The 24,049-nt window shown below is 41.4% G+C and overlaps 1 protein-coding gene across 5 annotated transcripts in view; it reads left to right on the top strand.

Moving 5' to 3' along the window:
- The window catches only part of LOC138976660 (huntingtin-interacting protein 1-like), a 72,160-nt gene extending 53,570 nt beyond the window's left edge, over nucleotides 1-18,590 (top strand). For 3 of the 5 annotated variants that reach the window (XM_070349535.1, XM_070349532.1, XM_070349536.1), the window contains 3 exons: nucleotides 7,740-7,784; nucleotides 10,799-10,894; nucleotides 14,146-18,590. In XM_070349535.1, coding sequence (XP_070205636.1) covers nucleotides 7,740-7,784; nucleotides 10,799-10,849 — 96 coding nt within the window. In that variant the 3' untranslated portion in view covers nucleotides 10,850-10,894; nucleotides 14,146-18,590. The remainder of the gene's footprint in view (nucleotides 1-7,739; nucleotides 7,785-10,798; nucleotides 10,895-14,145) is intronic. The other 2 variants (XM_070349533.1, XM_070349534.1) reach the window with 2 other exon arrangements.
- Nucleotides 18,591-24,049: the final 5,459 nt, after the last annotated feature.

Genomic DNA, 24,049 nt, shown 5'->3' with positions numbered 1-24,049 from the left:
ACGTTCTCAGCCACCCGGCTGTCTTTTCTTCATTTTCATTTCTGTGCCCATGAAATATGCTAACACACGTGTATTTATATGAGTGTGGTGGTGATTTTTGTGTGGACCGCTGGGTGAAGATTTTGATCCTGAAGGCTGGCAAGCTGGGCAAGTGCGACTCTTGTTGCTGCTGGTGGAACTGCCCGAATTTACTGTAACGTGACAATAAAGTGTGAAATGAAATAGCACAGTTGATTGTGATTTGGGATCTAAAACTGCCTTTAGTTTATCTATCACATGTCTGTTGGCAGTTGATAAAAACTTGTTTGTCAACTGAAAAGTCAAACATGCCTTAAGGATCAAAGTCTCGATTTATTTTCCCTGAAAAAAGAGGTGGTGTGCTTTCTGATTTTAAAATATATTGGCAAGTGTGTATAAGCTTTGTATGAAAGCTGAAGATATTGGTGGAAGTGGTATCCTCTAGTACTTGACACGTGACATTTTATACAAAGCATTTGAGAGTCACAGATTTTAGTAGTACATGTAGTGCACTTATCTACAATCTGTTTCAATGTAGATGAGGTTAATAGTGGTGGGAGTGTAAAACTGTTGAGCACAGCGTAGTTTCAAATTTGATAGAGTAGATGAATTATATTCATATTGTGCTGTAAGTCTTATCCAAGTAGATTTCAATTTGTTTTTAAGCCTTTGAGTTCTTTGCTGTCTTTTTCTTATAGGATTATTGTTGATTATAAACATTTCTTTGGTTAAAAAAGGCATGAGATTTTCTTGCCACTAGGCGGATTAAGGTCAGTTTCTTAGTTCCAGAGATCATTCGTGAGAATCCCAGTTGGTTTGTACAGTTTCATGATCTCATGCCTGTTAAAGCAAAAACTGTTACTATTATTTGTCTGGGCATTCCACGAAAAGGTCATTACAACAATGGTTATTACTGTCGAGTAGATTGCAGGAAATATGTTGTGTGATTTGACTAGTGACAGTGTTTGTGTTGAGGGCTATATGATAGTCACCTCATGCTTTTGGACTACAAGTAACAGAGTTGTCGCTGCTGTTGTGAGGTTTATGCAAATGTGTACCTTTTAGAAGTGGGTGTTGGGGTGTGTATCCACCTAGCACTGTGTTCCTGGTGTTTTGAAGCTTGTGTGTATGCTGATAGGTGCAGTCTGTGGACAAAAAGCCTGTTGAGCAGCATAGTGCAAGAACAGTGTGAGACACAGCGGGAGTGTGTCAGTGCACATTAAATTACATATTCCTACTCCGAATCACATGTAGCATTGACACAATCGGAGATGCTAGGTTCTGAAAAGGCTAACCGTCTAAGGGAAGCAACCCCAACCACAAAAAGTGTAAACGTAGCCATGGTAATGACCATACACCCGGGGAGTTACCTCCCATCGTGCATGCCATGTCACTACTGCTACTGAACACGTGGTTCATATCATTCGACCTTACAGCTTTCGAGGGAGCAGGTTGTTGATTTTTGGGCTCCCCTGTGGCTGCGCTGTTTGGTGTTGTTTTGACACCCACCGGCCACGTTACCGTCTATCTTGCCTCCTTTGTGGGGCAGTCATATACTGTTGTACGTCCTGTTTCTTCTCCTCGCCTTCTCTGCCGTTAGCAGATCAGGTGTTGCAGGTGTCTGCTTTATCTTTGTGAAGAATTTTTCGCGTTCCAAGCCTGCGTCTTCCGTTGGTCCCGCTGTCTGTGGGCGACGTCACCTTGTTGGCTTCTTTGACGCTTCCGGCCGAGACGTTGTCTAGGGCGGATGTTTTGCTTCTTCGTCTTCTACCGCTGTGGTTGGCGATTCAAGTAAGTCGAGCTGGTCCACAGGCCCTCGTGAGGCCGTCGGACAGTCCCTGCTGGGACACAGCTCTTTTCGGCGGGTTCACGACCCGCAAACCCCTGTTCAGTCGCACCCTGGCTTCACTGAAGACCATTGTGTGGCTGAGCAATGGCGGCAGTTGGTTCCGGCTACTTCTCCGACGTACGCACCCGCTGGGGTCGTTTCCGGAGTTGTCTAGCCGTTTCCGACTGCTGCGCTTCCGGCACTCGCCGGAAGCATAGGTCCCCCGATGTACGCACCCGCTGTGGTCGTTTCCGGGGTTGACCAGGTCCCCCGATGTGCGCACCCGCTGTGGTCGTTTCCGGGGTTGACCGGACGTTGCCCCCCGGGCATTCGTCCTCTGTTCAGTCGCACCCTGGTTTCCTCGAAGACCATTGTGTGGCGGAGCAGTGGCGGTAGCCGTTTCCGGCGCTGCGCTTCCGGCACTCGCTGGAAGCATAGGTCCTCTGACGTACGCACCCGCTGTGGTCGTTTCCGGGGTTGACCGGACGTTGCCCCCCGGGCATTCGTCCTCTGTTCAGTCACACCCTGGCTTCCTCGAAGACCATTGTGTGGCGGAGCAATGGCGGTAGCCGTTTCTGGCGCTGCGCTTCCGGCACTCGCTGGAAGCATAGGTCCTCTGACGTACGCACCCGCTGTGGTCGTTTCCGGGGTTGACCGGACGTTGCCTTTTAGGGCATTCGGGCTTCCGGCCTCCGTCCTCGCATTCGGCGCTTCCGCTTTTCGCGGTCTCGTCTGGTGCTTTCCGGCTCCACCCGGATTTACTGCTCCTTTCGCTTCCACTTCCTCCCGGATGTCGGTAGCTGAGGAGCAACGCCAGCCCTTCGGGCAGGTGGTGTCTCAGCTCTGGCCGATGTAGTCAGCGTTTCAACCTTCGGTTGTCGCGTCTACTGCCGTTCCGGTGCCTGCGGCTGCAGACTTGCCGTCTTCTCTCTCTTAGCCTGGTCGAGGCATGAGTTAGGACGACGTCGGGGGGGACGGATTTCCGGTTTTCCGGTTATGCCGTTTCACCGGCCTTCCACCAGTACGTGGACTTCGGTTTTTTCGCCGGTTGTGTCGGACATTCAGTCTGTCGTCAGCGATTCCACACGTGCTGGTTATTGGGAAAAAGGCTTAACGCTGTCCTCTAAGCTGCGGCAGAGGTCACGTCGAAGGTTTTCCCGGGCGGGGCTTCGGCCTCCTACACTTCCTGTCTGGAAGCATAGGTTCTCCATCACAAGCGCACGTAGTGGCTTGTCTGGGGTTGATCGAGGACTGGCCTACGGGCGTTCGGGTTCCGGCCCCAGTCCTCTTCTGGTCTGTCTCACTCTTGTTCCGTCGTGGGCATTTGTGTTTCACCAGTGCGGCAGCCGTTGTCGGCGTGGTGTTTCCGGTTTTACTGGAAGCATAAGTCCTCCATTTCAAGTACACGTTGCGGTTTTGACTGGAGTTGACAGAGGACTGGCCTACGGGCGTTCGGGCTTCCGGCCTCAGTCTACTCTATGCATCTTTCGCTTCCGTTTTTTTTTTTTTTGCGGTTTTGTCTGCTGCATTTCCGGCTCTGTTCGGATACACTTCTCCTCTTCCTGACACTCCTTCGGAGGTCGGTGGGTGAGGAACAGCGGCTGGCCTACGGGCATTTAGGCTTTTAGCCTCAGCCGGGGCAGTCTTCACTTTACCTGTTGGGTGTTGCGTTTACTGCCTAGTCAGTTCGGGTGGCCCTGGACGTTTCCCCTATTCACGACCGTCAGTAGGGGGATAAGTCAGGTCTTTTTCCGGTTGGATGGTTTTCCGGTTTCCGGTCATCTCATTCATCAGTTTACCACCAGCAACTGTGACTTCGGTTTGCGTTCGTAGCTGAGCTATTCTGGTTCTCAGTCTTTAGTCAGCAATCGAACACGTTCTGGATTTCCGTCGCAGCTCAAGCTTCGGCTCAGGATTTCCCTTGGGTGCATCGACATTGGTGGCTTCCTTGTTGGTTGACTTTGTTGTCGATGTCGGACTTCCGTTCCGTGAAGATAGGATGTTTTTTTTTTCTACTTCCGGTTCCTTAGTCACCTTTTGTAGGTACCACGGTTTGCAGGTTTTGGCTAGGCCATCTCCTCCCGAAGGTGGTATCTCTAGTGTTTTGGTTCTGCCGCTGTTTCTACTATGGTTCAGTTCCGGAACATGCTCAGCCTTGGCTGGCTTCGGCTACACGGGCTTCACCTTTTGTTCCTTCTTGCTTATTCAGCCTTTGGAACTTGCCTCCTTTCTCTACTCTGTTGGCCAGCCCTTGCTAGGGTGAGCATGGAGCAGATGAGGCTGCCCTTCCTTCTCTACGCTCGTACGGCGGGTGTCGGAGGGACTCGTTTCTTTCGCGTTCTCAGTTCCCTGAACAGTCAAAGAGAGTCGCTTAAACTTTGCCTGCAGTAGAGATTCAGTCGAGTAGAGATCACCAGGTCTCTGACTGCTTTACAAAGGTTGAAGGAAGGTAGGGCTAGCATACTCAGAAACATGCTTAGCAGAAGCATGCTCATTCCTCTGGTTAAGCTAAGCTGGCAGCCAATAGGCAGCCTTGGCCGGGCAACAGCCATTCCACGTTGCGGCGATGGTGGTTGTTGCCTTCCCGTTTCTTGTGGCTTGTGGGGTTCTCTGGCTTCAGGTTACCCCTGTTTGGCCACAAACGTTCGGACTTTGGTCCTTGTTGTCTTTCATCGAGTCGGACTCTGTCTTTCTCTAGTGATCAGACGCGTTCTGGTGTTTCGTCCAAACTTAAGGTTCACTTGAGTTGGCCTCGGAAGTAACATTCAGGTTTTCCTGAGGGGGCATTGTCTTGGACAATGGATGTTTGAGGAGTAGTTCTTTGTGGCTTTCCTCCTCTCTCTCAGGTTTTGGCTACTCTTCTCCTTCGGGCAGAGGTTTAGTTAAGGTTCGGTTCCTGTGACTTCAGTCTTGGGCCTTTCCTCTCTTCTTCCTCATCTTAGTATGAGGCGAGTCCGGATGACGTCCGTTGGGTCGGGTTTCCTTACAGTCGCCCGGCTACAAAAGGCAACTTTGTCTAGGGCGGTTGTCCGTTTTTCTCCGCGTTGGACTCTGTCTTCAGACAGGGACAGACGCGCTCTGGGTTTCTGGCCAAACTCAGGTAGGCTCTTGATTTGGCTAGGAAGTTAACTGCCTGTTTTTTCCCTGAGAACTCTGGTTTCGGGAGTCTTATGGCTGGCTGGCTTCACGGTTTACGTTTACCAGTCTTGGTTTTCTGCTTTCGGTTTTTGATTCACTCTCGATTACCTTCAAGCAGACTGTTTTGGGAACATTCTGGCTTTTAGCCATTTTGTTTATGGTTGCCAGTCACATCGGTTTTTGACCACCGTGGGTCCTCACTTCCGGTAGCTTACGCACAGTCGTAAGTGGCTGCTGTCGGGTGCTACCTCTCTCCCTGCGTTCGCAGGGACTGGTAGGGGATGACTGGCGACCTTCTATTTGTGAGTTTTCTCTTCGAGGTGGACTCTGGTACGTAGTGCTTGGATGTCTCTCTCTCGCTCTTTCGTGGGGATTGGTCACTCTTATTTTGAGCTGACTTCTTTCTCACAAGCCTTTTGGGCTTTACTACATCCCAAGGTTTGCAGACTTTGGCATGGTTGTCTTAAGGTCACCGCGGGGGTTCGTCCTTCTCAGTTGAGGGGACAACCTTACGCACGGATCTTCTCAGGACATTAGCATTTCCTTCCATTAAAAGGGGGGGGGGAAGCTTGTCTTTCCCTTGGCTCGCCAGGGTTATTAATCCAAGGCTTGGGTCTATTCCTGTGCTGTTTTTTACGGCTAGGAGATTGGAAGAAGTGCTGAGCACAGCTTTCTGGATCTCTGAGGTTGTCTCTTTCGCTTTGCCTGAGATACTTCTCGGCTGTCAATCAGGACTTTCCTTGGTTCCCTCACTGCCTGTTGGCAGTGGGCCAGCCCTGGCAAGGGCTTTTGAGTGGGTTAGATTTTCTTTCCCACTGGGACCGCCCTGATTCTTTGGCAGCGGTCCAGGTTTTTGGCAAGGTTTTTTGAGTGAGTTAGATTTTTCTTTCCCACCGCCTTGTTGTTGTAATCTGCTACATGTGATTCGGAGTAGGAATATGTAATTTAATCGAAAATTTTATTGTAAATTTTCATTTAATAAATATACCTACCCGAATCACATAGTATATTCCCTCCCGCCAACCCCGCTTTTGATTTGGAGAATTTATTCTTTAGGTCGAATGATATGAACGACGTGTTCAGTAGCAGTAGTGACATGGCATGCACGATGGGAGGTAACTCCCCGGGTGTATGGTCATTACCATGGCTACGTTTACACTTTTTGTGGTTGGGGTTGCTTCCCTTAGACGGTTAGCCTTTTCAGAACCTAGCATCTCCGATTGTGTCAATGCTACATGTGATTCGGGTAGGTATATTTATTAAATGAAAATTTACAATAAAATTTTCGAGTTACTGTCAGAGGTGTCATCAGAGGTACAACTTGGAGTCACGTGTTTATAGGATGTAATAGGGCGGGGATGTAGCTCTGTCGGTAGCGCGCTGGATTTGTATCCAGTTGGCCGCTGTCAGCGTGAGTTCGTCCCCACGTTCGGCGAGAGATTTATTTCTCAGAGTCAACTTTGTGTGCAGACTCTCCTCGGTGTCCGAACACCCCCGTGTGTACACGCGCAAGCACAAGACCAAGTGCGCACGAAAAAGATCCTGTAATCCATGTCAGAGTTCGGTGGGTTATAGAAACACGAAAATACCCAGCATGCTTCCTCCGAAAACGGCGTATGGCTGCCTAAATGGCGGGGTAAAAAACGGTCATACACGTAAAATTCCACTCGTGCAAAAAACACGAGTGTACGTGGGAGTTTCAGCCCACGAACGCAGAAGAAGAAGAAGAAGATAGGATATAATAGCAGCCTTGGTTCTATCGGTTAACGTTTAGGCCTAAAAAAAAAATAGGTGTGGTTACGGTAACCCGACCTACCCTATTTTTAGGGGCCGACCCTATAACTTTTTATTACATTTGTCAAAAAAAAAGAGAAAAAAAAAAGAAAACGCGTGCAGAAAACGCTATGAAAGCGAAAGCGCCCGAGTCGCACACTTATTTCCCTGTCAGGTAGGTTTAATTTGTACACATTAGAAAAAAAGTTTAAAAAAAAAAAAGTGATTGCCTACCTTCCTACCCTATTTTTTTGGGCTATGTTACCGTAACCACACCTATTTTTTTTTTTGGCCTTAGCCTGATATTATTTGGGCAAAGTCAACTTCGCAAAGTCTACTTCATGAAGCTGGCTGCACAAAGCTATAGCACTGACTTTTCAGTCAAAAACCCTGTGAGAAATCAGCTTGGGGCTCAATTAAGGCCGTGATTTAGTGGCAGCGAGACTGTGAGTGGACACATCCTGCAGAGATCTCCGTGCTTGTGTACAGACACCGCTGTGCCCAGTGTCAAATGGGACAGCTGTTTGATGACTGGTCTCTGGCAATGCTCTGTCAGCTGAAATCCAAAAACATTTGCTTGCATGTCTTCACTGCAAGCCGCTGAACATTTTGTCAAGATAAATGTTGTCTAATTAGTGTATGTCTGTGCACTTAAAAGACCGCTGGGTCGATATATCTGTGAACGTAACGTGTTGTTTTCTCAATAATTAAATATGTTTTTTTGCTCTGTGAGCTGTTTATGAATTACATAACCTCAAGAAACATGACCCAAAATTTGCAGCGGTTTTGACAGTAACTGTGAACTGTAACATATTTGCTGGCTGTCTCAAACTTTTCTTGAAACACTCCTCAGCAGGCTTCAAGTTTGTCGTCATAAAGGAAGACTAGTCACAGTGACAGTGTGTGTTTGTGTGATATTGTTAGCACTGTGATATTGTTAGCGCTGTGATATTGTTAGCACTGTGATATTGGTTCCCTGCAGGAAGGGGAAGGCTCCGAGTCTCCAGACACTCATGGCGTGTCCTCTGTGAGTTGCTTCTTGTCCTTGCTGATGATGTTACTGCCGTTACTGCCATCGTTGTTGTTGATGCACACATTCCTTCGCTGCACTCACTTTACTGTGTTAATACTGTTTCCATTGCTTCCTTACAGCTTGATCCTCCTGTGTATATTGTACATAGATTTATTGAGACTACTAACCTAGCTGTTGTTTGGGGGGGTCTACAGACTGGAGGGATTCAAGACCTGAAAGCCAGGTTAGGCCTAAAAAAAATAGGTGTGGTTACGGTAACCCGACCTACCCTATTTTTAGGGGCCGATCCTATAACTTTTTATTACATTTGTCAACAAAAAAACCAAAAAAACAAAAAACGAGTGCAAAAAACGCAATGAAAGCGAAAGCGCCCGAGTCGCACACTTATTTCCCTGTCAAGTAGGTTTAATTTGTACACATTAGAAAAAAAAGTTTTAAAAAAAAAGTGATTGCCTACCTACCTACCCTATTTTTTTTGGCTATGTTACCGTAACCACACCTATTTTTTTTGGGGGGGGCCTTAAGAAAAGACATGTGTATTTATGGATGAAAGTTTGGGTAAAAATTATAGAACGTGAACTGAGAAAGAGGGTTGCATTTGGAAAAGGTGTGATCATTTATAGATGAAAGTTTGGGTGCTCTGAAAGCTTGACCATGTCAAAAGAATGTGAATGATTATGTGGTTGCATGACAGCTAGCTTTCGAGTGTTGGAAACTAACATTGGAGATTGTGATGCCAGAGCAGATGAAAAGCAGGTTTGAATTAAAAATAGAATCATTTTGATTCCTCATAGCCAGTTCCAATTGCTATATGTATTGATTCCCTACTGATACCCTTATACTCCTCAGTCTGCCCTTCAGTTCAACCTTTATATGACCATGGCTAGGTTTGAAATGTTTCAATTCTGTTTGATCAAGTTCTTCTGCAGGTTGACTCTGATTCTGTGTTGAGAACAAACAACAAGAAAGTATACAAAAATTGTGGCGAGTAATTCATCAGTTATAAGTTATAAGAAAGAGGATGATCTGAGCAAGGTTTCTTTGGAAGGATATTGATATTTGGAGCTGAATCTGTTCATTTCTTATAATAACAGCTTGAGACAGTAGGATATGCTAGAAAAAAACGTTATGCTTTTGTGTATACTTCACACATTTGTTGTCATTGTTTTTTCCTGAGATTTGTTTCAAATTGTCAACATTTCATTTGGTCTATATATATACTCTTTTCATAATAAAAGATGTTTCTTTTTTAAATTATGAATTCAGTATACCTTTGCATGAAATTTGACTGTTTGGATGGGGCTATATGTGTAAATAAGAAACTCTTAATGGCATGAATAATTTACAAATAAGTTTTGAAATATGCTTATGATTTATATCAAAGTCACGCCGAGTAACCAAAACAAGGAACATACGAGGCACAAGTAACATGGATTTTTTTTTTTTTTTTAATTTACGACATGAAAAGCATGCAAAGTGTATATTTCTTAAACTTAAATTTTCCTCTGCATTTATGAAACACATTTCTGATTTCTGTGTAAAGTCATTTCGTCTACATTTAGGTTGCGCTGATTATGACAAACAAAATGTTTCAAATGCCACATGAGGGATGTATTTGCATCCATTAAGATTAAGTCTTCAATTTTATTTTCTGCTTCTAGCTTACTTTTCATGCATAATAATTCATATACTTCTGCAAAGTTTAGGAAAAACTTGTCAAAGTCCCACACATTTTTACCAGTAAACTTGCTTTCAACGTTATATGCTAGATGTTCAGAACAACTCTTTTAGTAGAGAACTAGAACTTCTTAATAGCATTAATGGCTGCTGCCGACTGGAACAAAGGCTTGCTCTGCTATCTGTTGGTTATGAAGAAATGCTTTGGAAACATTAATAATAATTAAACAAAATAATGAAAATTCCATAAGAGTTATTGAGCGTAATCCCATGTGCCAGTTGTGTAGACCTCTCTGCTAGAATTTCAATAACGACTTGCTTCAGCCTCAGTGATGTCCTCTGCATAGAGAACTAGTTGCTTTATAAGACCTCCAATGATACAGTACGTATGCAGACGGTAACCTAACTCGCGTGTAGTTACGCATACCTTTATGTGAGCTTTAGTAGCATACATAAGGCACAAAACAAAAATTGTCTGTTTACGGTATCCCGACCGACCCTATTTTTTCGCGCGACCCTAGACTTTTTTTTGGCATTTGGGAAAATAAAAAAAAATTAAATAAATAAATAAAAAGAAAAAGAATAAAAAATAAAAAAGTCTTTGTTTTTGGCAAAATAACTTAAAAATATGGTTTTTTGGAGGGAAAAAAAATCCCGACCTACCGACCCTATTTTTTTAGGCCTATGTTACCGTAAACAGACATTTTTTTGTTTGGCCTAAACAGACTCCATACATGTATAAAATTGCCTAACAGGTAATGTTGGACTTTTTTCTTCTTCTCAAACTTCATGTATGTCTTCAGTACTGTGTTAATATATACTGTGTAATATATGATTTGAAGTCACCTAACTCTATATTAAAACTTAATTTTGCATAGTAATTGCACTTCTACACAACTCATCATAAAAAACTATACAGATGCGTTTGATGGCAGATCCTTCTGATGAGGCTGTTGATTGTAAAACCAAGTATATGACTGAAAAGGCCATTGATTCCCCCACCGATAAACGGCCTCATCAGAAAGATCTGCCCTCAAACGCATCTGTGTAGTTTTTTATGACGAGTAGTGTAGGATTGTGAAATATGTTTTTCTATGCACAATTATGTCCGTTATTTTATTTTGACTGTAGAAGGAAAATTGTGTGAAGTTTACCTGATTTGATTTCAGCACAGATGTTTTCACTTTCTTCTGCACTGACATGCTTGTTAATGAGATGTTAATGAGATGTTTCCCCATCCCTCCCCTGTGGTTAGTGTCTGTATCTTTGTCCAGCTGATGGTAATTTTTGTATCATTTCCATTGTTTCATCATTTGGTGTTGTTTTGACAGTTGCAGACGATGATGGCGTGGGAGGGACCGTGGGATTCTGACATGTTGTAGTGTTGGTCGTGTTTCTTTGTTTCACTTCTGTACAGTCTCCTTGGGGTAAGATCGAGTTATCCCCTCCTGCCTGCGTCCAGCTGTGTGTCAGCATGAGTTATCTGCTCTTCAGCATCCAGAGAGCTGCATTGTGTGTGTGTGTGTGGGGTGTTTTTGTTTTTAGTTGTTGTTGTTTTCCTCCAGTTTCAGTATTTAGGTGAACTCATTTTGTGTGCTTCAAGTTATTGTTTTGTTTTGGCTAACAAATATGTCCTTTTTTTTTTATTTATTTATTTTTTATTTTTATTTTTTTTTATTTTTTATTTTTATTTTTTTTTGTTGTTGTTGATATATATGTCCTTTTTTATATTTAGTCAAGTTTTGACTAATATTTTAACATCGAGGGGGAATCGAAACGAGGGTCGTGGTGTATGTGTGTGTGTATGTGTGTGTGTATGTGTGTGTGTGTGTGTGTGCGTGTAGAGCGATTCAGACCAAACTACTGGACCGATCTTTATGAAATTTGACATGAGAGTTCCTGGGATTGATATCCCCATACGTTGTTTTTCATTTTTTTGATAAATGTCTTTGATGACGTCATATCCGGCTTTTCGTGAAAGTTGAGGCGGCACTGTCACGCCCTCATTTTTCAACCAAATTGGTTGAAATTTTGGTCAAGTAATCTTCGACGAAGCCCGGGGTTCGGTATTGCATTTCAGCTTGGTGGCTTAAAAATTAATTAATGACTTTGGTCATTAAAAATCTGAAAATTGTAAAAAAAAATAAAAATTTATAAAACGATCCAAATTTACGTTTATCTTATTCTCCATCATTTGCTGATTCCAAAAACATATATGTTATATTCGGATTAAAAACAAGCTCTGAAAATTAAATATATAAAAATTATTATCAAAATTAAATTGTCCAAATCAATTTAAAAACACTTTCATCTTATTCCTTGTCGGTTCCTGATTCCAAAAACATATAGATATGATATGTTTGGATTAAAAACACGCTCAGAAAGTTAAAACAAAGAGAGGTACAGAAAAGCGTGCTACCCCGCTCTTCTTGTCAATTTCACTGCCTTTGCCGTGAGCGGTGGACTGACGATGCTACGAGTATACGGTCTTGCTGAAAAATGGCAGCTACTTGACTAAATATTGTATTTTCGCCTTACGCGACTTGTTTTTAATATATATGTCCTTTTAAATGCGATGATTTATTGGTAGAGTGTGTACCTTATTTTTGTGTTGACTTTTGCCTGTATGTTGATTTTGTTATTCCTTTCTGCAGTTCATTGATTTTTACTTTCTTATGTTCATTTCATCATTTTTGAGTAATAGTTTTGCTGATTTACTGTTTTTGAAAATGTTTTGGTTGTTTTTGAAGTTGTTGTTCGTGTAGAACATCCTGTTTTGTGTGTTGAAGGTAGGCTTGTGAATGAATGAAGCTTGCAGCATGATTTGCTGTTGAATCTACAAAGACACGGCTGCAAATTAGTGAATACCTTTTAGTTTAGTATTTTATGTTTTGTCAACATTTCAGTGCTTCATCTACCATTTTTTTGGAGTTTGTGTGTGGGTTCATGTGTGTCACAAGATTGCTAATGCATGGGTGGGACTGAAAAATATCATGAATCCTAAAGAATTTACGGGGGGGGGGGGGGGGGGGGGGGGGGGAGGGGGTCTGACGCTGAAAGATTTGTATAATTAACAACCCAAAAAACGTCACCACAGACATTACGAATCCGGATTTCCGGAATGTACCGGAAGAATCCCACCCATGCTAATGCCGTTGAGAGACTTGTACAGGTAGTACAGGTAGCGCTGTCATGACTGTTAGTTGTGTGCACATGCAGCCAGTTTTTAGCGTAAATTCCCAACACGTTACCTGTATCCCACTGTGCGTCTTATCCTTTCCCCTTTGTGCGGAGAGCGGCAGAAAGAAGCGCCATTCAACTCGAAGAAACTATTGTACTGCTGAAGACACCTTTTTGCCTTGAGAATTAGCATGAAAAGTGGCGCATTCAATGTCAAAGCTTTGGTAAACTTGTTTGTTTGCTTGTTTTAAATGTGGCTTTCGTTTTAGGTGTTTGTGTTTGGGTATTTTGAGTTTTTTTAATTTCCTATGTTGTCAGTAACTAGGCAATGACTTTGTGTTGTTTCATTATTGTTAGTTGGTTTGTCTGTTTTTATTAATGTTGCACAACCTATTGTAAAAACGATTGTTTTCCACACTTGCTGTTGTAAGCAAAACAAAGTTTAAGCACTGACAGCAGACTTTTTCTTTGTAATAGGTATTGCAGATTTCTTTTGAGTCCTTGTGAAAGGTTTATCATTTGATTTTAAGGTGTCAAATTTTCTGTTTAATCCAGTGCTGCTTTTTTTATTTCCCTTGAGCACTTTGTTATGCAGGCATGGGAATTGTCCGCCAAATTTTTTTTTTGTTCCGCCGAAAATGCAAAAGTGTCCGCCGAAAAAATAAAGGGGGGAGGCACACAAAAAAAGCACCGGTTACTTTGGCCTTTGCGCAAAAGCCCGCGAAAACTTTCCGTACTTTGTTCACGCACTGCTACCGCCTGCCTCAGTTACTTTAACTTTTATGTTTGAAAGTAAACCAGATTGCACAGATTGTGTTACAAGTTACATTTTCCTGTTTGTCTCAACAGATCAATTTTTGTAACAAATTTAAACCATATAATACATGTATATATTTTTTTTTCTTCAAAAAAGCAAAAATTGGTACATTTTTGTACTGAAAACTCTGATTCTAAAAACAGAATTTAATGGCAAACTTGGAGCTCAGATGACACCAGATTGCACCATCTGGGTTCTTTGGAGAATTTTTTTTTCCGGGGGGGCATGCCCCCGGACCCCCCTAGTAAGGCTAGGCGCTTTGCGCCGTCGACTTGACGCTTCGCATCTTCAGTTATAAATTTTCAGCCTTTTTTACAATTTTCAATTCCCATGCCTGGTTATGATTTAGATATCCTTTTTACTTAGACATCATGTCTATTTTCAAACCTCCACTTGATACATTGCCCTTGAAACGTTGTTGTGATACATATGTGTTCACTCTACATCATCTTGGTAGTCTGTTTCCCCATTTTGTGTATCATCACAGTTCAAATCCACAAAATGCACTAGAAAATGTTTTGGCCACATTTATTTTGTTTGCCTGTCTTTACAATGGCTTTTCCCTTACGTTTTACTCTCTTGTAGCTTCTTTTCAGTTACTGGAATTGGGATATTTGTTTTTGCTGAGTGTAATGTTGATTGTTTCTCTCGGTAACTCCTGTTCTGTTCTCTCTTTTACAGAAGAGGTGACCCTGACAAAGACGCAACATTGGACATGACATCGCTGGTTTGTCGCTCAGAAACAACACACACAATTTTCTTGTGGACTGGTCTTCTCTTCATTACTTTGGAACTGGTCTCCGTCTTGCGGGGTTTTTCAAGAGGAATCTGCAGTTACAGAAAACATTTTGTGTTGTCCAGCCCATTTGTGGGTTAAACCTTTTAAAAAATCTGAGAATAGGTGTTTTTTTTCTCTCTCTTCTAAAGCTGTTTTGAGTTTCAGTTGAAGTGTTGGTGTTTTAAATACTGAGTCATAACCATAACATTTGGTACTGAAGGTTGAAATGGAAAAGTTGCATTGAGCATATTAGAACACAAAATCAAAAATGAAATTCAGTCCTGAAAAATAATATTAGCTGTGAAATAGGATTAGGCACATTTGTGTTTTGTTTATACAGTTGATTGCAGTTGAAATTATGACAATTTTAAGGAAGATAATGGAACTGATTAAGCACAGCTTTTTGTGCAGAATCAATTTACCTTATTTACTCATCATTGATGATGATTTTTATGAAAAAGTTAAATTGTTGACACCGTGCATGCTTTCGGTTGTAAAACCAGCAGGAACATTTATTAAGTTTAACATTTTGTGTGACTGTTTTCTGCCAGAAGGCTTTATCTGATAATCATGTGAATACCGAATGGTGATAATGCCTTCTGATGTTATGTCACCAGGATTTGACATTATGTAAGTGTACTTCACATAGTGTGACTTACGGGACATTTTAGTGTAAGGATCTGATTCGGATTTATTGAACTTTTATGTTAGTTTGTTATTTTATTCAAGTTATGAGTTGAAAGTTGCCAGTTATCTGCTTGAAACTTGACAGACCTGCATATGAAAATCTGAGAGAGGGACAGAGAGAGAAAGAGAGTGTGTGTGTGTGTGTGGGTGTGTGTGTAGGCACTTGCATGCATGTATGTGTGTGTGTGTGTGTGTGTGTGTGAGAGAGAGAGAGAGAGAGAGAGAGAGAGAGAGAGAGAGAGAGAGAGAGAGAGAGAGAGAGAGAGAGAGAGAGAGAGAGAGAGAGAGAGAGAGAGAGAGAGAGAGAGAGAGAGATCCTATTGTAAAGGCAGACTACTTTGGTTTGAACTGTGTTGATATTATATCACACTCGCAGAATTGGCATGTGATGTGACTGCGGGTTTGCTGAAACACAAAATAATTTAAATCAATATGTATGTATTTGATAGCTGTAATCTGAAAAATTGTAATCTGACATTTTATGCTAAACCTTGCATGTTAAGTGTGTTTTTGTCTATATCTCTTCAATTTTGAGTCCTTTCTAGCTTCTTGTTCATATGTTAAAAATGCAGATGGATTTATCTACTTGAAATTCATTTAAAATTGAATGCTAGTACATTTCACAATAGACTGTTAAGTTGAAACAATCAACGTATTTGCACCAACTGCCAAGAATACATTTTAGTTGACATTGAAATCTTGGTCAGACTGTTCGAAATGGAACTAGAAAATGAATTAAATACTGCTGCAAAGGGATGCATTGAGTCTCTGTCAGTTTTGCACAGTCTTTTCAAAGTGTTACATGTATTGGAATAGCTTTGAGCAGAGAGATCGCAAGAATTTTCTGCAATTTCTTTTCTCTTTACTATGTTGAATCTCCTAATCTGCCCCTTTTTTCAGTAATACATTGTTCATTGTTATTGGTAAATTGTTTTAGCTGTCACTTTGCAAATTCAGAAGCTGAACTTTTTTAATCATAGTCTGGCAGAAAACAATTGTACCTGAGACGCAATTTTTAATGAGAGCCTTGACGATGAAAGCTTGGAAAAAGACTTTGATTGATACTAACATTTTGTCATGAATGAACATGACAGTGATGACAAATGACAAGTGATAAAAGCGCCTGTGCAATCTTGATACAATGTATTACCAAATCTGCTATATTATAGATAGTAATGAATATCATAGCTTAAACCAGTTTAAGTCAGTGGGATTAAGGCGGTCTTTACTCTTAGAGAAAGACGGCAATTCAACTAATTCACTGCGCACAGAGCAGACGCTCCAATTCAGTTTGTGTGCAGTTTGCAAAACTGAATTTAATTGGTTTAGGCAATATTGAGTAGTAGACTAGGTATGTAGTATAATCCTTGTGTTTTTGTTTGTGATGTGTACATTGTTGATGTGAAGGTGTACTCAGAAACAGCTAGTCATTTGTTGTTATTCTTGACGCCGCTTCCATTTCATATTTTTGTGTGTAGAACAAACACTTTGCATTTGTCTTGCAACACAATGTTACTGGACTATATTGTTTAAAACCCTCGCTTTATAAGTGGTGAAAGTTTTGTATTCTTGTGCTATATGGACGTTCCCTTTGAAAAGTCACATTATTATTCACATTTATCAATATTGTTTTTGAGCTCTAATTTAAAGTTCACATTATCTTTGAGTGATTGGCCAGATCTATAGAAGTTTTTGTTATCACATTTTTTATTGTTATATTTAGTCAAGTTTTGACTAAATATTTTAACATCGAGGGGGAATCGAAACGAGGGTCGTGGTGTATGTGCGTGTGTGTGTGCGTGTGTGTGTCTGTGTGTGTGTGTGTGTGTGTGTGTGTGTAGAGCGATTCAGACTAAACTACTGGACCGATCTTTATGAAATTTGACATGAGAGTTCCTGGGTATGAAATCCCCGAACGTTTTTTTCATTTTTTTGATAAATGTCTTTGATGACGTCATATCCGGCTTTTCGTGAAAGTTGAGGCGGCACTGTCACGCCCTCATTTTTCAACCAAATTGGTTGAAATTTTGGTCAAGTACTCTTCGACGAAGCCCGGGGTTCGGTATTGCATTTCAGCTTGGTGGCTTAAAAATTAATTAATGACTTTGGTCATTAAAAATCGGAAAATTGTAAAAAAAAATTAAAATTTATAAAACGATCCAAATTTACGTTTATCTTATTCTCCATCATTTGCTGATTCCAAAAACATATAAATATGTTATATTCGGATTAAAAACAAGCTCTGAAAATTAAATATATAAAAATTATTATCAAATTTTTTTTTTCGAAATCAATTTAAAAACACTTTCATCTTATTCCTTGTCGGTTCCTGATTCCAAAAATATATAGATATGATATGTTTGGATTAAAAACACGCTCAGAAAGTTAAAACGAAGAGAGGTACAGAAAAGCGTGCTATCCTTCTCAGCGCAACGAATACCCCGCTCTTCTTGTCAATTCCACGTGCACTGCCTTTGCCACGGGCGGTGGAGTGACGATGCTACGAGTATACGGTCTTGCTGCGTTGCGTTGCGTTCAGTTTCATTCTGTGAGTTCGACAGCTACTTGACTAAATATTGTATTTTCGCCTTACGCGACTTGTTTTTTATTTCCTGGTGCTTTGTGTATTTTCTTCTTCTTCTTGCGTTCGCCGTCACACCATCAGTTTAGTCTGCGAGACTATCTCTGTATTTTGAAAGGGATGTATTTATTATTTACAGCATTGTGTCCAGACAGTATACCTCATGTTTATGTTGAGTGTGCTACGCGTTTATTTTCTTATATTAATCACATGTAATGTTGAATTTTTACAGTACATTATGAGAAAGATAGTATCTTGCAACATTTGAAGAATGGTTGTTTTTGTGTGTGTTCAAAATGCAGAATGTTATCATACTTAAGTCACTGAGATGTTTATCTTTGCTTTCAGTTTAAACAGCTGTTTGAAGGTCTATTTCGAAGCGGGATTATTCGGGTTAAGTGTATTTATTAAGGAATCTGATTTTGCCTAATACTGCATGTAATTAAAAAATGCATATTGGGTATGTCTTAACCAATTGAGGTAAAATGCCTGATATCTCTTTTTTTGTTAAAGCCATTTTAGGTGTTACACCCTGGTCATTATTGGTTAAAAAATAGTTTTCATGTGTTTGAATCCTGAATTTGGTAAAAAAAAAGAAGTTTTATTTCAGAATTTTCTGTAAAAGAACAATTTAAATTGGATTCTTGAATTTCAAAATGATGGCGGACTGCTTATTAGTTTGTTTTCAAAAGAAATAATCTGTGAAAGTTTTGTCTCATGTTTTGATATTAATAAAGTGCATAGTTGTGTAGCCGAGGCTATGCTGATCAACAGTTTGTGGTTTATGCATTGCATGTGGGAAAGTCAGATCATTCAGTTTTCAGTATAATTCATGTATTTCATTTTGCATCTGCTTGGAGTTGAATTGCCATTGTAATATTATTGATGCTGACTGTTTTCTCACTGAACGTGCTTTTCTCTCGTGTACATATAATACATGGACTGGACTCCACAATTACATGAAATACAGCTGGTCTCTTTTCATTGTGTGTTTGCGTGTGTGTGTTTGTGTGTGTGCCTCATATCAAACCGAGCGTTAATCAGAAGGGAAAGTCTTAACAAAAATTTGTTTAAATAAAACAAGAAGGGCAAAGCCCATACGACTCACATGCTTTACACATTTTTCCTACCAAAATACATGTGACCTTGATCCAAGGTCAAGGTCATCCAAGGTCATGCAACACAAAGCTGTTAATTCAAGACATAGGAAGTACAATGGTGCTTTTTGGCTCTTTCTACCATGAGATATGGTCACTTTTAGTGGTTCACTACCTTATTTTGGTCACATTTCATAAGGGTCAAAGTGACCTTGACCTTGATCATATGTGACCAAATGTGTCTCATGATGAAAGCATAACATGTGCCCCACATAATTGTTAAGTTTGAAACAGTTATCTTCCATAGTTCAGGGTCAAGGTCACTTCAAAATATGTATACAATCCAACTTTGAAGAGCTCCTGTGACCTTGACCTTGAAGCAAGGTAAACCAAACTGGTATCAAAAGATGGGGCTTACTTTGCCCTATATATCATATATAGGTGAGGTATTGAATCTCAAAAACTTCAGAGAAAATGGGAAAAATGTGAAAAATAGCTGTTTTTTAGGCAACATTTATGGCCCCTGCGACCTTGACCTTGAAGCAAGGTCAAGATGCTATGTATGTTTTTTGGGGCCTTGTCATCATACACCATCTTGCCAAATTTGGTACTGATAGACTGAATAGTGTCCAAGAAATATCCAACGTTAAAGTTTTCCGGACGGACGTCCGGACGGACGGACGGACGGACGACTCGGGTGAGTACATAGACTCACTTTTGCTTCGCATGTGAGTCAAAAAGGGAAAGTCGTATCGGGCTTTTCGTGCTAACGAACTTCCCTAAACAGAAACCTGAGTCGCAAGCTTTGGCTTTTGTTCGTTCCGGGTCAATGGCCACCACACTCTTATCCCCGCTTATGAGGGGGTGTTTCTGTGTAAGTGGGTGTCGTGTGTGTGCATGTGTGTGTGTGAGTATGTTTTGCAGTTTGCTAAAACGCCATATGAGATCATTCTTTGTTTATTGCCTTTGTAACAAATCTTCTATTCCACGGCAGATGAAAAATCGTCTTTAAATGTTTATAATAAAATGTGACACTCAATTCCCCTGTCACCGCTGATGATTTTAAATCGACTGTTCATTAGATTTTGCAACGCCATTTGACGTTTACAGCGCCAGGCGTGATTTATTACAAACCACAATCGAAATTTCAATTAATTTTAATGTTTCTCATCTCCTGCTTTCTTGCATACATGCTTTTAAATTAATTTGCCTTGTTTGTTGCAAAAAAGTAATTGTGTTGTAATTTGTCTTCACTGCGTATGTGTATCTTTGACTGATACTTTGCAAGGTTTGTTGCCTGTTAAAGAACTGGATTTTACACGGAATGTATTTCATGTACGGTAAGAAAAATAAAATGCAAATTGCAACGTCTGCCGACCAGTCACATATGCAAACCTGGCTACGTATCACGGTATGCGTCTACTTGATACATGTCGAAGAAACCCGAAACATGCGCCGGAAGGGAAACAAATTTTAGCATTTTAGACCAATATTTTGATAGTTCTCGTGCAAGCAAACAATGGACAGAGGCAAGAGTATACATATAATTTAATTTACCATTTTTTTTGCCGCGGACAATTTTTTTTTTCGCTGAAACATAATTTCCTTTTTGCCGAAATCCGCGGACAAATCCCATGCCTGAGTTGCCCCCCAAAAACTTAAATTTACTCACTTTATTATAATCAGATTTGTTGGGACTTGATTTTTTCCTATCCTTTTGCAGAGCGTGTGTTTGTGTGTTATTTGCGCGTGCATGTGCGTGTGTGTGTGTGTGTGTGTGTGTGTGTGTGTGTGTGTGTGAATGTGTGTATGTTTGTGTGTGAGTGTGTGTATGAATGTGAGTGTGTGTACACTCTTTAAAAAAATATTAAGGATCGGTTGAAAAAACGGATCTAATTATAAAAAATTGCCAAAAAATTAAACATCGACATAATAATTAAAAGATTAATGTGTTTGAATTAACAAATGAACAATGAGTCTTGACCTAGAATTTTGTTTGGCAGGCAGAGTTATTTCCCTTTGTGGGACTTCTCAAAAGCTTCTGCATTTTGGAAGAAAAAGGGTGTTTTTTATAGCCCCGTGAAATTTGCGGAACGCATGCCAGGGCAAAAGGTTGTGATGCACGTGCTACAACAGGGTCCTGGCTATGAACATCGCTCACCAGCTTGTGTTTAAAGGTTGACACGCTGACACACTTATGCACAGTAGCAACATGCCCCCACGAAGAAAACTGAGCGATTTGGATAGAGGAAGGGCAATAGGATGGCTACAAGACGATGTTGCTGCCAGGCAAGTGGCCCAGAGGTTTGCAGTGGCTCCCTCTGTCATCATCAGACTAAAACAGAGATTCCAAGCAACTGGAAGAGTGCAGGAGTGACAACGTTCTGGTCGGCCCAGAGTCACCACACAAAGAGACGATCGCTTCATTCAGAGGCAGGCCATGCAACAAAGAATGGCTACGGCAAACAACATTAGGCAACGCCTACAAGCTACCACCAACACTGTTGTTAGTGGTCAGACGATCCGAAACCGCTTACACAACTTTGGATTGCGTGCAAGGCGTCCAGTCCGAGGAACAACCCTGACTGCTAATCACTGGGCAACTCGCCAAGCCTGGTGCACTCAACATGTGAGGTGGCAACGTCAGCAGTTTGTTTGTTTGTTTGCTTAACGCCCAGCCAACCACTAAGGGCCATATCAGGGCGGTAACGTCGGCAGTGGGCTCAGGTGTTGTTTACAGATGAGTCCCGCTTTTGCTTGGAACCTGCTGATGGTCGCATCCGAGTGTGGAGGTGTCGCGGAGAGCGCTTCGCAGAAGGCGCTGTTCTTGAACGACAGCGTTTTGGCGGAGGCTCTGTGATGGTCTGGGGAGGGATCAGCACACGTCTAAGGACACCTCTGTACCATGTAGTGGGCAACTTGACCGGTGTCCGCTACCAGAATGAGATCCTGCAACCCCTGGTCGTTCCGCCAGCCCTCCAAGCGATCGGCCCTCGTGCGATTCTTCAGGAGCGCACCTCCCCATCGCTCTGCAGCTGTAAACACCTTCATCCAGCAGGCCAGGGTCAACAGGATGCTGTGGCCAGCCAACAGCCCTGACCTGAACCCCATAGAGCGCATGTGGGACGAGCTTTGTCGTCGGGTACAGCAACATCTCTCTCCTCCTGCCAATCTGGGTCAACTGCTGCAAAATGGCTCCAGCAGGAGTGGAATGGAGTTCCTAGAGCATTCATATGCAACCTGATCCACTCCATGCGCCAACGATGTGTTCAATGCCTGGCACACAACGGAGGGCACACGCGTTATTGACACTGATTCACATTGTTGTGAATTCCATTTTCGAGGGTTGTCACGTTTTACACACTCTAGCTAAATTGTCGCTGTCACGTTCGATCTTTGCTTTGTTTGTCATTACTCCTTGGTTGTTCAATTATATAATTTTAAAAAAATGAAAGAATTCTGTCTTGTCTGTTTTGTGTGGTGTGCTTGTAAAAAAGTGATCCTTAACTTTTTTTGAAGAGTGCATGTGTGTGTGTGTGAATTTGTTTGTGTGTGTGTGTGAGGGAGGGATGACCGATTTGTAATCTTATTACCAAGTCAAGCGAGAGAATGTATGTGTGTGTGTGTGTGGGGGGGGTCTCTGTCTGTCTGTGTCAGTCTGTTTGTGTAAGTGGTTGTGTGTGCCAGTGTGTGCGAGTATGTGTTTGTGTGAGTGTGTGTGTGTGTGTATGTACAGATAGAACACTTGGACTGGAGTCCACAATCGCAGTAAATACAGATGGTCTTTTTCCATTGTAAGTGCGTGTGTGTGTGCTTGTGTGTTTGTGTACAAATATACTACTCATCATAACAAAAACTAGGCAGATGTGTTTGAGTGTAAATCTTTATGATGAGGCTGTTTATTTTAAGACTATCTTTATTGGATAGGCCATCCTTTTTGCAACCATATTCAGCAAACAGGTAGTGTCTATACAGTCGAACCTACAACGCAGACAAATTCACAAAAGCAAGGTTCTCTCGGCGTTAAAATCGACCAAAAAATCAAAACAGCTAAAACAGAACAAATGTTGCATGTCATTGGAAAGAACAATCAAATGTTTATCCAAAATAGTCCGGTTTTTTTCTCTCACCTATCTTACCTAGCAATGAAGCCAAAGAAGGCGGGTTTTGTAAACTGTTTTAGTGGGTAAGGAGATAAAATACGGTCCAACATTTCAGTAACTCTTCAACGCATTGCCTTCAAACTTTTGGTATATCTGTTCTCCCCGAAAAAACTGCCACTCTGATGTTTGGAGCAGCAGTAGTAGAAGACTCCCTGGGAGTAACAGAACATATCACATCAGAAACAGTGACTGATGTCAAGTGCATACATCAAGTTATGATCACAGTGCATTATATTTACTATACCACATACATTGCATTTGCCGAATCACTGTTTGGAAGGGGCTCAACGCTTCCACAGCCAAATGTTCTGACAGAGTTACAGTGGAGTCCAGCTATATACGAACCTGGGTATAACGAAATCCCGCTTTTAACGAACTGCCATTGATTTCCCGGCAAACAGCCTTCTATTTCTTACTTATTACTTTCCGGCTACAACGAACCTTTTGAACTCATTTGCATAACGAACCCCTCTTATAACAAACACGTTTTCATCGCCCCAGAGCCGCCGTTTTGTCTCTAAAAGTCACAAGGCTACAACGAACTGATGTCAATAACTGTCTCCAAAGACAACAATACACACAAATACACAAACACAAGTGCACATCGCGTGATGAGCGAACTCTGAACAAACAGCGGGAGGTGCACGGAACAGCCACCGCCGCTGTGTTTTCACTATTCCAATCAGCTGCTAAGCTATGACTGTGCTCTAAAAAGTCACAAGACGAGATCAAAGGCAGGTCCAGATCTAGTACATACATTTATGTTTTAGGTGAGAGTTTTTTTTAAGGATAGTCTTCTTTTATTGTAGTGTTATCCATAAACTGTATATTAGTGTGCACGTGCGCGCGAGCGCGTGTGTATGTGTGTGTATGTGTGTGTGTTTGAGTACACTGTTATTGTACATTGTCATCGCCGTGAGCTCCAGGTGAGAAGGAGCGATTAATAAGTGTTCAAGTTATTATTTTATTTATCATTAGTAGCATTTGTCGACTGAATGGTGCTGCAAGACTTGTATCAGTGTCTTCATTTCTACAGGGACCTATATTAATATAGGTCTATGATTTCTATAAATGTGTACATATGGAAAGTCCTAAGTCATTCCTAAACATATAATTACATCATCAACTCATCCTCAATTTCAGGCTTTTCAAACCAGTTACATCATCGGGCTAATGGGCTTCTTTTTTTCTTTTTTTAAAAAATGTTAACCACAATTCTTAAAGAGTTCGTACATGTAGCGAAGAAGCCATTTTAAGAATCCTTTCTGACGGATTTATC

This window comes from Littorina saxatilis, linkage group LG9 (genome assembly GCF_037325665.1).
Source record: "Littorina saxatilis isolate snail1 linkage group LG9, US_GU_Lsax_2.0, whole genome shotgun sequence".
Taxonomy (NCBI): Eukaryota; Metazoa; Mollusca; class Gastropoda; order Littorinimorpha; family Littorinidae; genus Littorina; species Littorina saxatilis.
The sequence above is the reverse complement of the archived record's forward strand: the minus strand, read 5'-3'. Positions and strand labels throughout refer to the sequence as shown.